The sequence below is a fragment of the Phocoena sinus genome, chromosome 9 (assembly GCF_008692025.1).
Source record: "Phocoena sinus isolate mPhoSin1 chromosome 9, mPhoSin1.pri, whole genome shotgun sequence".
NCBI classification, from domain to species: Eukaryota; Metazoa; Chordata; class Mammalia; order Artiodactyla; family Phocoenidae; genus Phocoena; species Phocoena sinus.
Genome location: NC_045771.1, coordinates 92329313 through 92347508, shown reverse-complemented (window position 1 = coordinate 92347508; position 18196 = coordinate 92329313). Strand labels below are relative to the sequence as shown.

Sequence of the window (18196 nt, the reverse complement as noted above, 5' to 3'; positions counted from 1 at the left end):
TAAATGGAGGTTCTAGGGAGATAACGCCCATTGAAATCCTTTGTCTGTTGGTTAATGGTGGTACCTCTCTTGAATGTGGAGTTGTGGACAGTTGGTAGCCATTCTGTGGCATCGCACTCCACCAAAACGAAATACTCAATTCTCAGGAAGAGTGGCCTCAGCATTCTCTCTGTATCGGCATTTTGAGGCTCCACATGGGCCCCTGTTGCTCTGGCGGACTGGGCTGAAGCACAGGTAGGGGCAAAGGAAACCGTGGAATAACGTGATGGAGAAAAGGAGTGAAGCACGGTGAAAAGGATGAGAATGGGGGAAGGAGGAAGAGAATATGGTAGAACAACTACAGGGTTGTTGGATGCAGTGAGAAAAGAGCCAGAAAGTGCTTAGCCAGGTACCAGGCACATGGTGAGAAGCCCGTATTAGGAGTCATATTACTGTAATTACTGTTTTGTGGTCATTATTTTTATTAGAGTGCCCCAAACTCACCATTAGGCTCCTTTCACCAAAAGCCCACCCCTGTGTTGCACTTTCAAAATAAAATGGGTCATTGATACGTACATGAAGTTGGAGTTACCCAAGCTCTTCCTTTCTTTTGAGAAACATTCAAAGGCAACAAATGCAGACATTCCTAATGTGGAGCCTCAAACCCAGGAGCCAAAGCAGGACGGCTCTTCTCAAGCCCGAGTTCTTTGCTCTTCTAAGTAGAAACAGAGAAGAGTTGGTTTAATGCGAGGCTTTGCTTTTTCCTGATTATTTTACTCATAATAAATTTCCAGTAACCTCTCCAGCGTTACTTAAAGCTTGAAATTGAATGAGCCCTTCAAACAGCAGGTAGCAGTACTACTTAGAGAAACAACTCAAACGTATATGCCGTTTTTTCCGTCGATTTTCTTTGTCACAATGCCAGGCATATTTCTGTACGTGTTGCTGTGCTTGTTGAAAGAGTGTATTGTTTTCTCCAAATTGAAGAACGGAGGTGCCTGTGTCCGCTGATACCTGAGGATGTAGCGAACTTGATGTCCAGGCTTCCATTATGCTAGCAGAATTCCCCTCAGTGCTTATCTTTGTTCAAAAATGAAAGAGAGATCCTGATCCTTTGGTTCTGCTTTTCCCCCAGACAACACAGTACTTAGAGTGCTTGGTGGGACTTGTCATCCCTCAAGTTGTCACTGCAGTGTGGGCTCTGATGATAATCAACAAGCAAAGGACAGGCAGGTTATCTCCAAACACGGGTCACCAGATCTTCATCGACAATGGGATTTCGAGGAGAAAAGCGGTCACAGGAGGTGAAATGTCAGTTTCAAGCGAGGGTTACTATTCAGTGGGACAAGAACGGACCACTGCGAAAATGAGAGCATCCCTAGAGTCCTACTACATTCCCTTTCAGGATCGTCCCCCCGCTCCCGTGGTGACTCGCCCTCTCTCCCCGAAACCTCCTATCCCACTTCCCAGTTTCTCTAGTAACCTCACTCTTACCAAACTGCCTGGTTGTTCAAGGATCCAGAAATTAGTCCTACTAGGGGCTTCTGTCTCAGGAGAGATAGAAAGGAAGCCATGTCGGGAGGAAGGTGCCACAAGGTGGAAGGGCCAAAGGCCAGAATAAGGGAACAGCAGGCCTTTAGCTGGATGGGGGAGGTGGGGACAGTGGAGCCGGGCAGCGTGGGGTGGGGTAGTGGCCACTCTTGGAGGGTATAGAAGTCTTCTTTCCCAGTCGCTGCCAACTACATTTTTCTTCCTTTAGGAGAAGGTCATCCCTTCGGTGGTCATAGAGCCCGCCTCCAACAATGAAGGGGAGGGAGAACACGAAGACACCATGGGTGCAGAGTCCAAGGAGGCAACTGTTGACGCGGCTCTCCCGGGCTCCCCCGGCGAGACACCAGCGCTGGCCTCGGAGGAGCAGAAGGAGGGCAAGGCCTCCCAGCCGGCCGCCCCCTCCGCAAGCGAGGCCCTCCAGGAAGGGCCTCCCGGTTTCCTCTACAAGGTCTTAACATTCCTTCTTTTTATTTTGCTTTCTTTTTCTTATTTTATTCAATGTCAGGAAAATGTAATAGAAAAATCTGTCACTTTGGATGGAGAACAGAGTGTAATTAAATTTAGCCCTACTTGAGAACCGTGTTGCATTTGATTTGCAGTTAACTGAGGTTCATTGGATAAATGATATGCCCCTTGGTAGTGAATGGGTGGATTTCTTCTTGGTAGTGAATGGGTGTGCCCTCCCGAGCGACCCCTAGAGCCCAGGGCTTGAAATCGCCCGTGTGCTCATCTGGTCCCCCATGGAGGGCAGGATACATGAATCGTTCAGTCAGCTCTGGCGCTGACTGCATGGCACAGTCAGTGCACAGTAGTGCATGGCACAGAGTAGGGAGTCAATAACTGTTTTGAAAGTTAATAACTATCTTAATGGGCTTCCACGATAAGGATAAAAAATAATGGCAAAGGGGCTTCCCTGGTGGCACAGTGGTTGAGAGTCCGCCTGCCGATGCAGGGGACACGGGTTCGTGCCCCGGTCCGGGAAGATCCCACATGCCGCGGAGCGGCTGGGCCCGTGAGCCATGGCCGCTGAGCCTGCGCGTCCGGAGCCTGTGCTCCGCAACGGGAGAGGCCACAACAGTGAGAGGCCCGCATACCGCAAAAAATAAATAAATGATAATAATAATGGCAAGAAGGTTTTGCTTAGAGAGGCCATCAAATGGCTACTAAAGTCTTCATAAATGGAAGGGTGCATACCAAAAACCCAGTAAATACCTAATACTTAAGCCTAATACCCTAGTTTAAGCCAGGGGTTAAAGGCAGATAATCCTACCTAACAGAATATAGTTGGAATGTTAATTTGCATGTTTGATTTTGCATTTCCTAATTCAGCTCTTTGTCTTTTAAAAAGTGTTAACTCCGTGTGTGTTTGTCGGGTGGGATTGAGTAGAATCCTCTTCTTCTCTCTCTGCTCATTAGAAAGTAACTGCTACCTTGTCACCTCCAGTGGGTCCAGGTGGGATTGATGAATGAATTAATGTGGAGAAAAAAGCTAGACTTGTGGCGAGGACATGTGTCCCACTGGGTTCTGTTTTAAGAAGAGGACATGAAATCAAGGGGGCAGGTGCCATGCAAAGCCAGGCCTGGCTGGGTCCCTCCCTGGCTTTGCCCACTAGCTGCAGTGTGAACTGGGGAATTGCACTTACCCTCTCTCTGGGCTTCAGTTTTCTCATCAGAAAAATCTCATGATTCTGTATGCAGAATACACAACTTAAAAGCCAGGTGTTTAATCTTGGCAGTGGGGTTGAGGCGAGGGATATGGGAGAGAGAAAACTGGCCATGACTAAATCATTATCCAAGCTGGGTGATGAGTCCGTGGGGATTCATTATAGTACTCTTTCTCCTTTTGCTTTTAAAATTTTTTCTATAATCAAATTTTAAAGAAATCTTTCAAAAAAAAAAAGGGAAAGAAGGGTGGTGGGTTAAGACAGATGTTGTTAAAAGATGCAAACTTGCAGCAAGTAGTAAAGTAGACCTAGAGATCTAATCCATGGTGAATATAGATGACACTGTTGTATTATAGTCATCAAACCTGCTAAAAGACTAGAACTTAATTAACCCAACCACTAAAAAGAAATGATAATTATGTAACCTGATCGGGAGCTAGCTATGGCTACAGTGGCAATCATATTACCATATATAAATGTATCAAATTAACACGGTGTATACCTTAAATTATACAGTGTCACATGTCAAATATATTTCAATTAAAAACCAGAGAAAGAGAGAAGGAAAAGAAACAGATTGTCATGGTTTAAAGGTAAGATAGGGAAGGAAGTTTGCTTATAAAGAAATTGATCACAGGCTTAATTAGTAATTCCCTATATAAACATGCAAGCTCTCAATTATTATTTTACAGAAGCTGGGGTTAGAGGAACTTTTCACTAGGTATCTTTACTTCAGGTTAAAAAACAAACAGTAACAAAACATTGATGATAATACAATACAAATCTCTAACAAAAATATGATGAATTAAAAATTTCATTAATACACTACATTTTAGTTCTTGCAGAAGGCATTGCTTTACTAAATATATGTTCAAGTGGCCTCAGTATCAGTCTGTAAGACTCGGATATTTTAAGTAAACAGAGATTAGGATTTCTTTTCTGTCTTCAGCAGCCTTCTTCCTTGGGGTGTGACTCATCTTCATACTATTTTATCCAGCTTGGAGATGCTTCTTAGAGAGCCTGCTGATAATCTGGCTGAGACACTTTAATTTTACATCTCCTTTTCTTTCTAAAATGAATCGGTTCTCTTACAATCTTTTGCAGGTGGAAACACTGCATGACTTCGAGGCAGCAAATTCTGATGAGCTTACCTTACAAAGGGGTGACGTGGTGTTGGTGGTGCCCTCAGATTCGGAAGCTGACCAGGTAAAGGATGAGAGTGGAAAGTACTGCAGGCTGTATTGGTTTTTCCTGAGAGTCAATTGGGCACAGTGACTTCCTGAAGACGTCTTCTACCTTCTGAGATGCTGTGTGACAGCTCTGAAAAGGGCTTAAGGTCACAGCATCACTAACTAGATTTTTAGGACACTTCTTTTGGGGATGCCATTGGATGTTATTATATATATATATTATTTTTTTTTAATACAAATAGATGGACAAAAGCATAAATTACCAATATCAGGCAAAAGTGTCTAGGTATCTGAAAATCATTAAACACCTCATTATAAACTTAGGAAAATATGTAAAAATATATATCAAAATATATTTTATACTTATAAAATATATTATAAAATATAAATTTATATATATATTTGCATTAACCATAAGATATCCTTTTAAAGAAATAAAGAGGAAAAAAGCTAGTCCTTTTATATTTACCAACATGTTTGCCAATTTCCAGTGCTCTGATTTCTTCCTATAGATCTGGAGTCCTAGAGTGCTGATCTAGCAGTAAATCCTCTCAGCATTTGTTTACTGACGTGTATTTGTTGCCTTTATTCATGTTCATTTTAAAAGATTTTCACTATAGGAAGAATTCTGAGTTGGATTTTTTGTCTTTCACTCGTTAAAGATGTTGCTCCATTGTTGTCTGTTCTCCTCCTATTTATATTAGAATTCAGCTGTAATTTGTTAACTTGTTTCTCAGGATACACTGTAGTACTCAGTTTACTCCTGAGTACTTTTTAGATATTTCTCTGTAATCTTTGGTTTTCATCAATTCAGCTCTAATGTGCTTAGGTGTTATTTTTTTTATAGGTTTCATGCTTGGGGTTCATGAGCTCCTTAGACTTGTATCTTGATTTTTTTTTATTACATTCGGAAGATTTTTGGCTATTATTTCCTAATTTTTCGCTCTCTTTCACTCTTTTTTCCTCTGGTCTCCAACTATATATATGTTGGACTTCTTGATGTCTAAGACTCTGGGTTTTTGTTCAGTATTTACTCCTCTTTGTACTCACATTGGCATAATTTCCATTGATCTTCTCTGAGTACAACTGATCCTTCCACTGTGTTGAATTTGTTGTTTAATCTGATCTTGGGAATTTTTAATTTCAGATATTACTTACACAGGCCTATAATTTCTATGTTTTCTTTTATATAGTTTCTGTTTCTTGCTGAGGTTTTCCCATCTGTTCTACATTATTACCATCTTTCAGTTTAAGTACTTGAACTGAGTTACAGTAGCTGCTTTAAATTTCTTAGTATTTCTCTCTTTCAAGATAGTAGTTCTGGGCTTCCCTGGTGGCACAGTGGTTGAGAGTCCGCCTGCCGATGCAGGGGACACGGGTTCGTGCCCCGGTCCGGGAAGATCCCACATGCCGCGGAGCGGCTGGCCCGTGAGTCATGGCCGCTGAGCCTGCGCGTACCGGAGCCTGTGCTCTGCAACAGGAGAGGCCACAGCAGTGAGAGGCCCGCGTACCGAAGATAGTAGTTCTCTCTTTCAGATATTCTCCATAAAAGTGCTTCTCTGAATGCCCTGCGTCACCCAGACTGAGGCTGATCCTCAGGGAGAAAGCTCTATTAACGATCTCACCCAATGCAGTTTCAAGGTCAAATATCCCCAGTTCTACTGCTTTGGGTCATTCTCAGTGCTTTCAAATAGTTGTTATACATGCACAACTCCGTTATTTGTCAAATTCTAATATATAAACTTATATTTTATAGCTGTCATTTCTAAATATAAATAGTTGCATTTCTGTATGCATATGTATATATAACTACATATAAATATATAGTTGTTCTAGTGTTTATAACTGTTCTATGCAAAAGCATTTGTCTGATACCAGCTATTTTGCCACTACCAAAACTGGAAATCTTTAGTCTACCACATGTTCTAAGCAGTTAAAGTTTAATTTTCTATATTTTCCTCACTAAAGATTGATATTAACTATGATTCTTCACTTTATAAGTTGCATTTCAGAATGTATGTGTTGGAATATATGTTGATTATGGGTTTGTGCCAGCCCTTTATTTTTATTTTTATTGAAACTATTTTAAAATGCGTGACTCCACTTGGCTGCATTAGATTTTTCACCTGCTGTAAATAAAGTCAAATATAGACACTTGAGGGGAAAATATGACCTTTTATATGTCTACTAGAGGTTTAGAAAATATTTAGTTATCATCTTTTACTCTAAGTATACTTTGTCCTTCACATACATAACATCATAATTTTATAGAGGACACTTTTCCTCGTCAGCTAGGATTTTATCAGTTATTTTATTGAATCATTTTTTTCTCAGTGTTATTTTTTTCTGCCTTCAAATATTGGCCTGTCTAAATGCTTATATTTCTTGTCTATATAGCAGCATCAGTTTATGGTCTCAGATTATATCAAAGGGAATGTATTCAGCTTCTTTATTTAATTTTTGAGACCTTGTTTTATCTGATGTACTTGAACCATATTGGGGATTGGTTCAGATTAAATCCGGCTCTCCCTCATTTTAAGTGAGATCTCTTCCCTGCATTGGTTAACATAATAAAGGTAGTCATTTCCCTCTCGTTTCACTTCATATGGTCTGTGTGTTTAAAATAGATCCTTCAACTCTGCTTTTCCCAGCTAGACTCTGCTTATCTCCAGAAGGCCAAGGGCAGATGGCAGCCTCTGTTTCTCAGTTTTACGTTTGGTCTCTCATGCTGTATGACCATGCACGGATGGGTTCTTTAAACTTTCCGTGGTTAACCGTCTTCATTTTTGTGAGGGCACGCCTATATGATAGAGAAATGTTTTTCAGGAGTAATTTACAAAGACTCTACAAATGTTGCCAGCAAGAATGTCATGACATCAAACAGCTTTGTAGTTTATATAAACTTGAAAAAAACAACAACACACGATAGTGATATCAGGCAACACATATCGAGCTGTTAGTATTTGGTAAGCCTTGTATATGGTGCTTTATTTCAGTTACATGATACGAGCTGGCAGACAGAGTTCCTTCTTATAAGCAAGTGGTTGAGGATGAAATAAAAGACCTTCCATGGCCTTGTCAGCACTATATTCCAGCCCACTGGTCCTCAAGCCTTTTTTTCACTGTGATCCACAGGACAGGAAATGGTCCTGTGTATGATGTTTTCACCCAGTGTTCCTCTCTTTGCACTGGCTATAACCCTTCCTTCCTTCCTTCCTCCCTCCCTCCCACACTGCTCGGCTTGTGGGATCTTAGTTCCCTGACCAGGGTTTGAACCCCGGCCCTTGGCAGTGAGAGCACGCAGTCCTAACCACTGGACTGCCAGGGAATTCCCTGCACTGGCTATAATTCTAATTCTTTCCTCTTCCTTAAGGACTTACGTCATAATCCAGTTAGCATCAATTAACTATACTTTATACAAAATTATAATATTAACCTTCAATTAACAATATACATAAAATAATTTCAAATGTTTACTCCTTTTTTTTTTTTTAACTAACAACTTACTTGGGACAAGCCTTCCCCCTGAGCTCAGCACACCTGTTTACATGTAATGCATCATCCTCGTGCAGGACCGCAATGCTCGTTAAACCCATCATTTTATTAATCTTTGGCAATGCAGATTTTTCCAGTAGTTTGTTGGACTCTGAAAGCCCTGTCTTTGTCTTGCAGGATGCAGGCTGGCTGGTAGGCGTGAAGGAATCAGACTGGCTTCAGTACAGAGATCTCGCCACGTACAAAGGCCTCTTTCCAGAGAACTTCACCCGGCGCCTGGATTAGGGCCAAAAGTATTGTAGAAAGAGCCTGATTACTGGGTTTTTAAACCTTTGTGAAAACCTGAAGAGTTCACTTTTGCTATGACACTCAGTGATTTGCAGACCAATGCCAGACGAAGTTTGGGAGGCTATGTCAATGAAGCATGTGTGCAAACAAATGTTTAGAGGAAAAAAAAACCAAGTAAATTAAGGAAAAAGTCTTCACTGGTTCCCACGTTCTTGCTAACAGGTTTGTCTGTGCTTTGTCCAAGCTGTGGAGACTTGTATACTCGACCCCCTCCCACCAGTTCTAAAGTAGCTTTCTGCAGACCAGAACCTTAATTTCTCTGCACCAAGTGTATGGTATTGAGTGGCTTCCCTGCAGAAGACGTGATGAATTGTCCTGTAATACGAGATTATCTATTCCCCTGTGCAGGTGTGAGCACGTGTTCTCTCTCTCCCTTTCACATTTACTGTGTTTAAAACGAAACTGCTGCAAAAGTTGTCACTGTTCTTTACCAGCACCTCTCTCTCTATATATATATGGACACAGAGTCACACGAGCTATTTCTCATCACTCCTGGATCTATGTGTATGCACAAGGCTACATATACATAGTTGCGCTCTCTCCTTCCCATTGTAGCTTTTAGCCTCTTATGTGTCATTGATACATGCGTTGCTCTCATTCCGTCTGGAATCACAGTTGCAGTTTTGCCTCCGGGCAAAACCAGCCATCCCATTGCCAAAACGGTGGACAGTGTCTGTGTTCGGAATGTGCATTCTTCAGGATGCGATGACTAACGGCACGTCGGAGCTGCTGCCCCTTTGGAGAAAGCAGAGTCTGATGATCTGGATGTCCAGCCACTAGGACTGGAGGTGGGCGAGTAGGGATTAGCAGCTAAATTGTCTTAATTTCTGCCTTTCTGAGACTGGCTGGCTGATGATCGGGGCATTTCAGTCCACCCCCAAAGAACACTATTTCCAAAAGCTCCTATATATTTCCACCTCTTTTTATTGATGCAACTCATCTTCACAGATCGTCCGAAAATAAGATATAGATGATGTATGCTGTATCCACAAGTCATCTGTAACGAGTCTGTCTTCAGTGCTGTGTCATTCCAAATAAACCTTGGGTAATCTCCAGCAATGACCTTGACTCCTTCCGATGAGTCATTTGTTATGGAAAGCTTGTTTCATTCGGGTGCTTGAAACAGTCCATGTTGGAGTTGTTATTTGTGCAGAAATATGCTTGTTCCTCCGGGTTGTGCTTCACAGGCCGCCTCCCTTCCGCAAACCCCTGCATCCCAGTCATTGCTGGTCACTCGGTGGTCCCTGCTGCCTGGCAATCGCTACAGCACAAATAACAGCTTTCAGTGGAGGCCCCTCCGAGGTGCCGACTGTCGCTGCCCTAGTCTGTGTATCACAGAAATCTGACGACGTCCGTAATCAGCAGTTTCTTCTCACACCAGCCTCATTTTTTGGGGTTACTTTTCTTTCTGACATGTTTATGTTTGGAGGTACATACAAAAAAATAGATTAGATGACATAGAAGAGGCAATTCACTGGACCATTGTTTATAGAAGAGAATTCTTAAAACCCTTTCAGTTGATTTAGACTCTTTTCTGCTAGTATAATTGTACTCGATATAAGCTGATCTAGAATGGGTGTTATTAGAATTTTAAATTTGGTATGTATTCGTGAGTCATGATTTCATTTCTCCTGGTGGATTACTCACTTGGACGCTTAGTGGGTGGTTAAGTGTTGATAGAGAAACAGCTATTATCGACCCAAGATTTTTCCAGTGGCTGATTTCCAGGGAAACTGGATCCTCATGAAAGGCCTTGACCCAGGAAGCCCTATCCTAGCCTCCTCTTCATCTTTTAAGATTTCTCTTACAAATCTAGTAGGACTCAGACCTTCAGATAGATCAGAGGACCTTCACAAAGTCAGATACGGAAGCTTATGGTTCTTATAAACATACACCTACTTGGCATTCCTGCCAATTCCACATATAGACTGAGTGACGTATACAGTTGCAGGGCAAAGTCCTCAGACAATTTTGATTTTTAATATCTCAGTGCCACCTGGGATGGAAAAGTTCCATGCACCATGCTGTCACACTGCTTCCACCTGGGCCAGCTCTTTCTGACCAAGCCAGGACAGCTTTTGAGAGAGCCAGAACACCACATCCATGGGCTTCCATGGAAAGAGTATGCAGGTTCAGAATTCTGAGCCCTCTCATTACCTAAAAAAGCCCGAACTCAATCTACTAGAAAAACCCAGCATGGCCCCATGGTCCATTCTGATGGCCCATTCAAGAAAAAACCTTTGGGAAACTGCAGGAGTTTTAAGAAATCAATGAGTTTAAAGATGCCTGAGACTCAGTGCTTTATTTCACACAAAATGCATGAACACCTCAAAGCCTGAGAAATAACTCATTTGCCTTGCTAGGACTCTCCTGCTTTTTTCAAAGGAGCCCAAGCTGCCTTCGGGTTTTTACTTGGAACCCAACTAAAGACTTTATGAACGCTGTGTACCAGACCTCGGACATGTGCTGGTCACACAGTTTTCTTGGGTGGTGGTGTAGCTACTGTCTTCCCAGCATGATATATGATAGCATCCAAGTCCTAGGACTTGGATTAATGGCATCAGACATTGGTAGCTGCATGGAGGAGGTGCTGACCAGTATTCTCTTCGCAAACTTAGAGATCTGAGAGCCGTGTGCTTCTCTACTCATCCTCGACTCCACAGCAGGACCACGACTAGACAAACCCTAGCTGTTCAGGGCAGCCTTCCTCGAGGTATAGAGCGTGGGTTTGATACTTTTTCATAATAACCAATAAAATATGCTAAAATAAGCTTAATAGTCCATCCAAATATTGGGTGGGTCAAAAAGTTCGTTTTACGGAAAACCCGAGTGAGCTTTTCAGCCAACCCAAGAGTTAGTGCCTCATTGGCTATCCTTTGTTATGATTGCTTACTGGGAACACATACTGACTTTTTCCATTGAAGGGGTAATTGAGACACACCCCTTAATTCTATGCAGATTGAGAGGCAGGCTAGGTACCTTGAAACTCTTTCAAAGGCTATCTAAACTCACTTTCTTAAAATCCAGTTAATTCCCAGTCCCCTGTGGTCTCAGGTCCAGCACTGAGGTTGCCTCATTTGCTCTGGGAAAACACCTCCTGATGCCTTTCAGTGCCATGAAAGCCAGTGCAGGAGCGCCTGGTCTACGGCACATTGCCACACGGCTGACACCGTTACACCCTCTCCCTGTTAATAAATAGCATCAGACTCAGTGTCCTTAACGCTCTGCTCTCCAAAAACCGGCCAGTGACCACCAAGTGATTTCTGTGACATCTGATGATGCCGCCAGACTTCTCCAAACTCTCTGTAAGGTTCCAAGAGACTCATTTTCCTTGTTTTCTTGCTTCTTCCAGTGGCTGCTGGAGTGGGGTGGCGGGGCAGGGCAGCATCAGTCTCCCTCTCTCTAGGTCTGTACACCCGCTGTCCAGAGCATGTTTCCCTGGAGGGTCCCATTACTGCTTCCAAGTCTGCATGGTCATTCATTAAACATCTGTAAGGCTCATGCTAAGTGTCAGTTACTGTGCACTGGACCACATGGACTGAGACCTTGCGCTCAAGGAACTGCTCTCAAAACCCTGCTGCAGGGCTTCCCTGGTGGCGCAGTGGTTGAGAGTCCGCCTGCCGATGCAGGGGACACTGGTTCGTGTCCCGGTCCGGGAAGATCCCACATGCCGCGGAGCTGCTGGGCCCATGCGCCATGGCCACTGAGCCTGCGCGTCCGGAGCCTGTGCTCCGCAATGGGAGAGGCCACAACAGTGAGAGGCCCGCATACTGCAAAAAAAAAAAAAAAAAAAACCCTGCTGCAGCCCACCACTGAGGGGTCCCCCTCTTCAGAGCTCTGGGCCTGGAAATGTGAGGTCTCGCCTCTGCCATTCCTTTTCCAGATTCCAAGCACCTGCCTATGTTTCTTTTCTCAAAATGTCAGGCAATCTTGTGCTTTAATCCCTGCTACCGCATCTGGGAGTGGTCCTTATCCCTGCCAAGGAAGACTTTTGGTGCTTGTCGTCCCACTATCTCCCTGCTTCCCTTCTTCCTAGTTTATCCTCCACTCCCCAGACCATTTACCTACACTGATGTCAAAGGGTTAGCACTCCCCTCTTGGTCTCTCTCCCTCCCGCTCTCTCTCTCTCTCTCTCTCTCTCTCTCTCTCTCACACACACACACACACACACACACACACACACACACACACACACTAATGAGGAACACTGTTGTATGACACGCGGAATCCCCATGCCTCTGCTTGGCTTTCAAAGCCCTGCACGTCTTTACCGATGCTTGTCTTCTGCTTCCGTCAGAGGACCTTCCTCACTGGTACATCCTGCCCTCCCGCTGCACCTCTACCCTTTGCTCACTGCACTGCAACCTCCTCCTGAAATGCGCGCCCCTCGTGTCTGCCTCTGCAATGCTCCCTCCCTCCAGGCACAGATTAAGTCCCATCTCCTGGACAAAGCTTTCTCACCAGTTCACTCCTCTGTCCACACCTGTTCAGCTCATTGAATTTAGTGTAAAAAGGATATCAGATAGCCCTTTGTTTCCCCCACTAACTGAAAACTCTCTACCAACCTTCTCAGTATTCCGAGTCTGCTCCAGGACCTTATACACAAGTGCACCAAGCAAAGGAACAAGGTACTGAGTGATGGATTAATTCAGGGAAGCCCAGAAACTCCAATCCCCAATCTGAAATTCACTATAAGAAAGTACCCAAAGTATATGGCCAAAAAATGGTTTGACTACAAAATTGAGAATTTCTATCTAATGAATGATGCTTGAGACAAAATCAGTAGAGAGATGATAGATTTGCTGAGAATATTCATGACAGCCGAAGTCACAAAAGATAAGTATCTTATAAGTTTAAGATACTTATATCTTTAAGATAAGTATCTTAAACTTATTCAAGTCAACAAAAACTAAATTAGTATTATCTTAATACAATTTTAATAATTCACCTATGTTTGTTATTTATCTTTGTATTTATAATATTAATAAATTACTTGTAATAATAAGTATAATATACTTATTATATATACATAATATACTTACGTAAGTATACATAATATACTTACTGTATATTATGTAATAATATACAGTATTATATATTATAGTATATTATTATATAATATATAGTATATAATAACTAACATTATTATAGACTAACGTGTCTATTATTTACCAGACACTCACCTAAGTGTTCTGCAAGTATTAATCTTCATTAATCTGTGAGGTAGTTGCTGTTTTTCCCTTTTGTAAATGAGGCTAAGGTACAGTGAGTGACATGACGGAACTTCCTCCAGGTCACACAGCCAATAAACAGCAGGGCCAGGCTATAGCCTAGGCATCCTGGCTCTAACATATGTTTGCCCCTCTGCTATCCACCCTTCTTTTTGCTCTGTATTAAGAACTTGAATAGGCAAGGCTCTGGAGGAGACACTTGAGTGGATACCAGGCATAAAAGGAGACCTTCAGCTTCCTCGTGATCAGACCAGTGCCAATAATCTCATAGACTAGTGAGATACTGCTTGGTAGCCAGCAGGTTGGTGAAAATTAAAGTGTCAGCTAACATAGCACTGACGGTATTTAGTGAACATGTGTATGTGTAGTCCCTGTGACCTACAACCCTGGGGTTACCTTCCCAGGGAATTGCTTACTCTGGGCATGAAGAGATCCTCTGAGGTGTCAGTCACTGCATACCTGGGGATGTCCAGGAGCGGGCAGCAGGTGAGGTGCTGGTCCCTGGGGGATGGATGCAGCGAGCTGTGAAGAGCAGTAAACCAGGTGAGCAGACAGATGTACAGACACAGGCAGGTAAGGTTGCTGTGCCATTTATATCAACGCAAAAATACATTCTTCACAAATGATACTCTAGTTTTCCCAGATACATAAGCTTGAAGGACATAACAGATCGAGCATCTATGGAGGAACTGGAATAGGGAAAGAAGGGGAAAAAAGAATAAAATAAATAACAAATACGTAAAACTATGTAACATGACTGGTACAGATTAATGGTGATAGTGTGCTCTACACTGAGAATATGACACACACAAAAATGAAAATGAAGGTTAAAAAAATACCCAAAACCAAAAAGCAATCAGAAAAATATATACCATGGAGAAACTCAGAGAATGCTAATTCCAGGACAAGCCATCAAAACCTCGTATTTGAGCTTTGAGACTTAATTGTCGACAACCTATCTCCCCTCAATCTCAAGAATGGTTTCAACTGGTAAATTAAGATCAGGTTAACCCAAGGGGAATTGGTTCATTTTCTTCAGTGGTTGTGGACAACCCAACTTTTTCCTTCTTCAGGGAAAATTAAGGTACACTGGCTACCAACGGATGTCTGGCTGGACCTGGCCATGGTGCGCTAGTCATGGATGTTGACCTCACTTCAAGGCAATGTTCTCCTCCAAGACAATTAAAGCAAACCCAGAATGGGGATGCTTCTGCATTTAAAAACTGGAGTCAGGTACTGACACAAGCCTTTGGGGGTCTCCGTGAAATGAAAATGAGAGAAGGTGTGAGAATCTAGTTTTTAGCCAAGATGTTTTCCAAATCATAGTCAACAACCAAGTCCCTCAGAGACAGGCATACTGAGTGTGTTGTTGATAATCCTTTTGGTTTTTAAAAACCATGAAACATTACAACACTTTAAAATTATAAATAAACTTGAAGCATGGGGGTGGTGCAGACAGATGGCAAATTCTAAATATCCCCAAGAGAATTCTATTTTGTAGGCATATTTAGATTTACTGAAGGTCTCTCTTAGTTCCTCAACAGAGCCAGAACCAATTACCTATGATAATCAGCATAATTCAGCTTTGGGTATGTACTGTAGTCATGTACATATACCTGTGTGTGCACGTGTGTGTGTGCGTGCGCGTGAGCGCGTTGGGCTCTCTCCGTGCCTCAACGTTTGCATCTTTTCCAGGTGCGATATTTGAGCATTTCCTTTGCGCCGGCTTGGGACAAGTTTGCTGGAGGAAGTACTTTCTGTAGTGGTCAGGCTGGGTAACAAAGCCAGTGGCTATATATACCCTCACAATACACTTAGGAATTAATGGGGTTTTGCAAAGGAACCTACTCAGAATAAAAGTTTTCTAGAGCAGTTATTGTCAAGAGGAAGCAAGCAACAGGCATTATTATTACATCAAAACCAAATGATAAGATTTCATCTTTTGCATCCTGCCACACTGTTATTTCAACAACTGGAGTGTCAATTCAGTTCAAGAATCACAAATTATTGGAATTGGAAGAGACCAAAAACATCACCCTCTCCTCTCATTTTGAGGCTGGGGAAATGGGGGCCTTGCAAGGAGGAGTCGCTTGCTTAAAAACACCAAGCATATTAGGAATACAATTGGAAAAACAAGTTTCCTGCCTTGCATTCCAGGGCACTTTCATTCATCACGCTGAGTCTGCTGTTAACAGACATCACTTACTGGGGCTCCGTTGCAGGGAACTATAACATGGATGACATATCTCCTATGGCCAAAAGGGGGTGCCAGAAGTTAGCGTAAGTGAATGCATCCAAATACTACTGCACTTTGTAAGCAGGAAGCACGAATTGAGAACAGATCCGATGTACAGTAACCCCACGGTTTGCATTAAAATGAAACAGTCCAGTGAGGAGACAAAGTAATTCCTGAATCGTAAACAGCCAGGCATGGTACTTAGGGCACAGGCTCTGGAGACTGGCTGACTTGGCTCAAATTCTTGGTGTGTCTTTATTCCCTAGGCAAGCTCGAGTAAGTTACTTAACCTCTCTAAGCCTCTGTTTCATCTGTAAAATGGGCCTAAGTATGCTTTTATGCTTGCAAAGGAGGGATAAGTATGTACAATGTTTCACATTCAATAAAGGGTATTTGTTATCATTTAATGGATCAACGATTTCTGTTACAACCTCAAGAAAATTAGGCTTTTTAAAAGACCATCAACTATTAAATCAAAAGTGTTAGAAGAAATTTCTTTTACTTTTTGAGGTCAACCACGTTAATGAATGTAGGTTCTTCAAGAATATCTTATAGGGCTTCCCTGGTGGCGCAGTGGTTGAGAGTCCGCCTGCCGATGCAGGGGACACAGGTTCGTGCCCCGGTCCGGGAGGATCCCACATGCCGCGGAGCAGCTGGGCCCGTGAGCCATGGCCGCTGGGCTTGTGCGTCCGGAGCCTGTGCTCCACAACGGGAGAGGCCACAACAGTGAGAGGCCCGCGCACAGCAAAAAAAAAAAAAAAAAAAAAAGAATATCTTATAGTCTTTGTGTGTTGGTGTGTGAGAGTTATTCCTGAGTTTCCGTAATATTTCTGAAATTTTCTTCATGGTCCCTTGCATATTATAATTTTAAAAGACATCATATATATATATATATGTGTGTGTGTGTATGTGTGTGTGTGTATATATATATATATATATATATATATACACACACACACACACATATATATCACCTTTATGTATTGAACAGATGTTGGCACAGGCTTTGTAATTTGTTAGACTTGGGTTTGAATCCAGGCTCCATTACCTACTTCTTAAATGACCCTGAGCAGAATGGTCATCATTTAAAAATCTGCAAATAATAAATGCAGGAGAGGGTGTGGAGAAAAGGGAACCCTCTTGCACTCTTGGTGGGAATGTAAATTGATACAGCCACTATGGAGGACAGTATGGAGATTCCTTAAAAAACTAAAAATAGAACTACTATATGACCCAGCAATCCAACTACTGGGCATATACCCTGAGAAAACCATAATTCAAAAGGATACATGTACCCCAATGTTCATTGCAGCACTATTTACAATAGCCAGGACATGGAAGCAACCTAAGTGTCCATCAACAGATGAATGGATAAAGAAGATGTGGCATATATATACAATGGAATATTACTCAGCCATAAAAAGAAAGGAAATTGAGTTATCTGTAGTGAGGTGGATGGACCCAGAGACTGTCATACAGAGGGAAGTAAGTCAGGAAGAGAAAAACAAATGCCATATGCTAACACATATATATAGAATCTAAAAAAAAAAAAAAGGTTATGAAGAACATAGGGGTAAGACAGGAATAAAGACACAGACATAGAGAATGGACTTGAGGACACGGGGAGGGGGAAGTGTAAGCTGGGGTGAATTGAGAGAGTGGCATGGACATATATACACTACCAAATGTAAAATAGATAGCTAGTGGGAAGCAGCTGCATAGCACAGGGAGATCAGCTCGGTGCTTTGTGACCACCTAGAGGGGTGGGATAGGGAGGGTGGGAGGGAGACTCAAGAGGGAGGGGATATGGGGATATATGTATACGTATAGCTGATTCACTTTGTTATAAAGCAGAAACTAACACACCACTGTAAAGCAGTTATACTCCAATAAATATGTAAAAAAAAAAAAGATCCCGAGCAGATGAAATGTTTTAAGATTCTGATTCTCTCATCTGTCAAATGTGGTTGAATATAAGTACTTTGAAGTATTATTACAAGGATTAAAATGTTATAAGAATTAAATGGTACTTAAGACCAACTTAGATAGTATTTATTTAAAAAACAAACAACTTGACACAATCCCTGGCACAGGGTGGACAGCATAACCAGAGTAAACACCATTGTTCCCATTTACAGTGACTTGCCCAAGGACACACATCCTTCAAGTGGCAGTTCTTGGATTCCAGCTGTCATTCTATCTTTTCCAAAGCAATATAGCCTCACAGAATTACAGGGTCTCATGTCGGACTCTGCAAATGTCCCTATTTGGTGACTCTGTCCTGAGAAGGACCATCTCCCCTCAGCCCACTGTTGATGGGGTTACGTTGCTGTCTGTCCAGAGAGCCGGGGACCCCAGGCAGAGCCCCAGGACGGGACCATTCACCTGACAAGGAAGTCTGGAAGGCTGGCAGCCACGTGGAGTTTATCTGAGCCAGCAGTGTCCCCTCCTTTCGTCTGAACCTATCAGAACCTGTCGCTTTCAAATGAAACCTTCTGATGA

The 18196-nt window shown here is 42.5% G+C and overlaps 1 protein-coding gene across 3 annotated transcripts in view; it reads left to right on the top strand.

Annotated features, from left to right (window-relative positions):
* AMPH (amphiphysin) overlaps positions 1-8360 on the top strand; it is a 192533-nt gene extending 184173 nt beyond the window's left edge. For 2 of the 3 annotated variants that reach the window (XM_032642629.1, XM_032642628.1), the window contains 3 exons: positions 1739-1978; positions 4299-4400; positions 8057-8181. In XM_032642629.1, the coding sequence (XP_032498520.1) occupies positions 1739-1978; positions 4299-4400; positions 8057-8164 (450 nt within the window). In that variant the 3' untranslated portion in view covers positions 8165-8181. Of the gene's footprint in view, positions 1-1738; positions 1979-4298; positions 4401-8056 lie in introns of all 3 variants that reach the window. The other variant, XM_032642627.1, reaches the window with a different exon arrangement.
* Positions 8361-18196: the final 9836 nt, after the last annotated feature.